Source organism: Carlito syrichta, unplaced genomic scaffold (assembly GCF_000164805.1).
Source record: "Carlito syrichta isolate Samal-C Ts95f unplaced genomic scaffold, Tarsius_syrichta-2.0.1 Scaffold312159, whole genome shotgun sequence".
In the NCBI taxonomy this organism is placed as follows: Eukaryota; Metazoa; Chordata; class Mammalia; order Primates; family Tarsiidae; genus Carlito; species Carlito syrichta.
The window spans coordinates 344,586-349,258 of record NW_007256255.1 but is presented as its reverse complement, the minus strand read 5'-3'; the positions used below and the strand labels follow the sequence as shown (position 1 = coordinate 349,258).

The window sequence follows — 4,673 nt, the reverse complement described above, 5'->3', positions numbered from 1 at the left end:
ACCTCAGCCTCCCAAAGGCGTGGGATTACAGGCTGAGCCACCGAGCCCGGCTAAAATTTACTAACTTTTATTTATTTATTTATTTATTTTTTTAGTTGGAATTTCACTTCTTTGCCCAGGCTGGAGTGCAGTGGCATGAATGCTCACGGCTACCCCGGCATCAACCTTCTGGGCTCCAGCGATCCTTCTGCCTCAGCCTACCGGGTAGCCGGAACTACAGATGCGCGCTACCATGCCCAGCTAATTTTTATTTTATTGTAGAGACAAGTGAGAATCAGGTTGCCTGGTATGGGCTTGAACCCGCGGGCTGAGGCAGTCCACTTGCCTTGGCCTCCCAAAGTGCTGGGATTACAGGCTGAGCCACCTCGGTCTCCCAAAGTGCTGGGATTACAGGCTGAGCCACCAAGCCAGGCCTGAAAATTTACTAACTTTTAAAACTTCCTTTAGAATTTAAAAAATTAGCCGGGCTCAGTGGCTCAGCCTGTAATCCTGTGCCTTGGGAGACTGAGGTGAGTGGATTGCCTGAGCCCAGAGGTTTGAGACCCGCCTGGGCAACTTGGCAAGACCCCATCTCTACAATAAATAAAAAATGAGCCGGGCATTGGTAGCGCATGCCTGTAGTTTCGGCTACTTGGAAGGCTAAGGCAGAAGGATTGCCGGAGCCCAGCAGGTCGAGACTGCGGTAGCCAGTGGCTATTGCACTCCAGTCTGGGTGACAGAGTTAGACTCCAACTCAAAACAAAACAAACCTTCCTTTAGAATTTTAAAAATTAGCTGGGCTCGGTGGCTCAGCCTATAATTCTGTGCCTTGGGAGGCTGAGGTGAGTGGAGCCTGAGTCCGCGGGTTTGAGACCCGGCTGGGCAACTTGGCAAGACCCCATCTCTACAATAAATCAAAAAATTAGCCGGGCGTGGTAGCGCGTGCCTGTAGTTGCAGCTACTTGGAAGGATTGCCGGAGCCCAGCAGGTCGACGCTGTGGTGGCCGGGAGCGGCCACTGCACTCCAGTCTGGGCGACAGAGTGAGACTCCAACTCAAAAAAAAAAAAAAAGAATTTAAAAAATTGTGGGAAACATATGTAAAACCATTTTAACCATTTTTCAATTCGGTTGCATTGAGAACATTCTTATTGCGGGCACAGTGGCTCATACCTGTAATCCCAGCACTTTGGGAGGCAGAGGTGAAAGGACTGCCTGAGTCCAGGGGTTCAAGACTAGCCTGGACAACTAGGCAAGACCTCATCTGTACAATAAGTCAAAAAATTAGCTGGGTGTGGTGGTGCATGCCTGTAGTTTCAGTTACTTGGAAGGCTTAGGCAGAAGGATCACCTCAGCACAGCAGATTGAGGCTGTAGTGGCCGGGAGCGTGGACAACAGCCTGGGAAACAGAGGGAGACTGCAACTCAAAAAAACCCCCAAACAAAACACTGATATTGTAAACCATCACTACTATCCATCTTCAAAACTTTTCCATCATCCCAAACTGAAACTCTGTACTATTAAACAATAACATGATCCCCGCTACTGCCAGACCCTAGCAGCCACCATTCCACTTTCTGTCCCTATGAATTTACCAGTGCTCCAGGTACCTCACATAAGTGGAATCATACAATATTTGTCCTTTTGCAACTGATTATGTATCACTCAGTGTCATCAGAGTTCATCAGTGTTGTATCAAATGTCAGCATCTCACTCTTTTTAAGGGCTGATCTTCCTGAAAATCTGTGCCTGAAAAACAAAAACAATAAAGGATGAATATTCCACTGTATGCTCCTATCACATTTTATCTATTCACCCATTAACGAACAATTGGGTTGTTTCCATCTTTTGGCAACTATGAATAATGCTGTGAACTTTGATGTACAAACATCTGTTCAACTTTCTGCTTTTACAACTCTCGAGCATACACCCAGAAATGAATGCATTACTTACTTTTAAAAGTTCTATTTACACGATATCCCACAGTAAGGAGTACACCTTATGGCATATTAATAGGCTACTCAATCTGCAGTAAACACCAGCTATTGTTAAAAATAGGAGTAAGGCCGGGCGCGCTGGCTCCCGCCGGTAATCCCAGCACTTCGGGTGGCAGAGGTGGGAGGACTGCCTGAGCCCAGGAGACCAGCCTGGGCAACATGGTGAGACCTCGTCTCTACATAAAAAAATAAATAAAATAGGAGTAAACTTCGTTTTTCCCCTAAAGAAAGGCAGTCTCTCACCCTTGTGATGCTCTTCCATCACATACAGGAAAGCATTTATGTGTCTACAAGGCGTAGAGTCCCTAGAGGGAAGGACAGGCTACAGGACTTTTCCAGATGAGACAGTTCCATTCGGTAAAAACCCGCTGCGGGGCTGGGAGCCGAGGGAACGTTTTTCTGTGTTCGGATGTTACCGGAGTCCCTTAAGACCCTGGGGGATTGTCCTGAGGTCGTAGTGGCGGTCAGCAGGGACCCTAGCCGCCCGCAAGCTCGCGCGCGGGGCCGGATCTCTCCACTCGCAGCCTTCGCTCCCAACAGCCTCCCCAGCCGGCCGCCAGCCGCGAACCGCCTCCGCCCACAGGCGCGGCGCAGGCCGGGGCGGGTCACAGGCGCCCGCGGGCAGGAGGTATGACAGGGCGGGCCTAGGGGTGGGTCCTCGCCAAGGTTCGGCAGATCTAAAAAAACAAAAAACAAAAAACAAAAAAACGAGCTTCGGGGCATGCGCCACAGCGGCGGTTATGAGGTTCAAAACGGACGCTTCCGAGCGGGAACCGCGAGGCCGCAGCGCGGCTACCCGGCAGGGCGAGAGTGTCTGAGGCGCAGGCGCGGTCGCGGGCAGGCAACGTCACTGGGCGGGGCCGCGCACGCGCAGGCGTTGGGAGTGGGGCGGGCCCGGGCTTAAATACTACTGCGCTCTGCCCCATCCGCTGTCTGCGCGGGGCTCTGCTTTGGCTCTCCCGCCTGCTCCTTCCACCGGGATGGTGGAAGGGACGCCTCGTGCTTCTGTAGACAGAAACGTTGGCCCGAGCGGGCAGGGTTTCCGAGTCCTAGTTAGAGAGTTTCCCACAAGGTAGTGGGTATGCGGCCTTGATTTCGGGCTACATTCTAGTGGATGGAGACGAGCGTGCAATAGGGAATCGACATGTAATTCAAACCCGGGACTGCGTTGGATAGATGGTGGAACATCTTTAGCTGATCAAGTTTGGTTTTTGGAGTCGGAGTCTCGTTCTGTTGCCCAGGCTGGAGTGCAGTGGCATGCTCATGGCCACCGCAGCCTCGGCCTGCTGGGTTCAGGCGATCCTTCCGCCACAGCCTTCCAAGTGGCTGGAACTACAGGCGTGCGACCACGCCCAGCTAATTTTTTGATTTACTGTAGAGAGGTCTCATGGGCTCAGGCAGTTCTCTTCCTTCTGCCTCCCACAGTGCTGGGATTACAGGTGTGAGCCACCACGCCCGGCCTGGTTTATCAAGTATTAAGGGCACCTTTTCCTCGGGAAATTCCGGGAAATTCCATTTTGCATCGGTCTCGGTGGCTTATGCCAGTAATCCCAGCACTTTGGGAGGCCGAGGTGGGAGGACAGCTTGAGCCCAGGCGATAGAGACCAGTCTGGATAACCTAGGGAGACCTCGTGTCTACTAAAACTCAAAACAATTAGCCGGATGTGGTGGCGTACGCCTGTAGTCCCAGCTACTTGGGAGACTGAGGCGGAAGGATCGCCAGAGTCCAGCAGGTTGAGGCTGCAGTGAGCCTTGATGCTGCTACTGCACTCCAGCCTGGTGAAGAGTGAGACCCGACCTAAAAAAAACAAAAACAAAAATCATTTTGACTTTGTGTGGAAAGTTACTGAAATCCATTTGAATGAATTTGAGGGTCTTATCAATGAAATGGGCAGAACTCCTAAGATGGGTTTGTATAACTTTGAACTAGTGGTAAAAGGAAAGAATGGGGGTTGCTGCACTGAGCTGAGTTTCACGTAGTGAAAAGTGATGCTTTCTGAGCCTGTTTGCTAATGTCTGAAGCGATACTTCCTGGATAAATCCTGTGATTTAAATGGTCACAAGTAAAGGGAAGGGAGGAATCCCTCTTCTCCCATCCCTACTGAACTAGGCAGCTTTTGCCTCCAGGTGTCTTTGCAAAAAACTCATGTTTTGTATTTACAGCCGAGTCTGTGCTGATTCTCTCGAAAAGAGCTTGAAGGATAAGCCTTCATTTTTGTTCCAACGAAACTTGGAAGAAAAGAATATGCAGGTAATGCCGCTCTTCCTAACCCTTTGTGACTCTTAAAAGTGAACACCTGGGCCCGGCGAGGTGGCTCACACCTGTAATTTTAGCACTTTGGGAAGCCAGGGGGGGAGGACTGCTTTAGTCCGGGAGTTAGTGGCCAGCCTGGGCAATACAGCAGGACCGCAGGTCTTCAAAAATAAAAAGTCGGCTGGGCATGGTGGCACACCTCAGGCTCAATTTGCTGGGCTCAGGCGGTCCTTCTGTCTCAGCCTTCCAAGTAGCTGGAACTACAGGCACGCGCTACCACATCTGACTAATTTTTTGATTTATTGTAGAGATTTCTCTCTAAGTAGCCCAGGCTGGTTTTGAACCCCAGTCCTCTTGCCTTGGCCTCCCATAGTGCTGGGATTACAGGGTTGAGCCACTAAAAAAAATAATAAATAAATAAAAGTTAGTAAATTTTAGCCGGGCT

General features: G+C 50.5%; 1 protein-coding gene across 1 annotated transcript in view; it reads left to right on the top strand.

The window, feature by feature from the left end:
- The first annotated feature begins 2,383 nt into the window (after positions 1-2,383).
- The window catches only part of HENMT1 (HEN methyltransferase 1), a 21,316-nt gene continuing 19,026 nt past the window's right edge, over positions 2,384-4,673 (top strand). The window contains exon 1 of the mRNA XM_008069666.1: positions 2,384-2,602. Coding sequence (XP_008067857.1) covers positions 2,384-2,602 — 219 coding nt within the window. The remainder of the gene's footprint in view (positions 2,603-4,673) is intronic.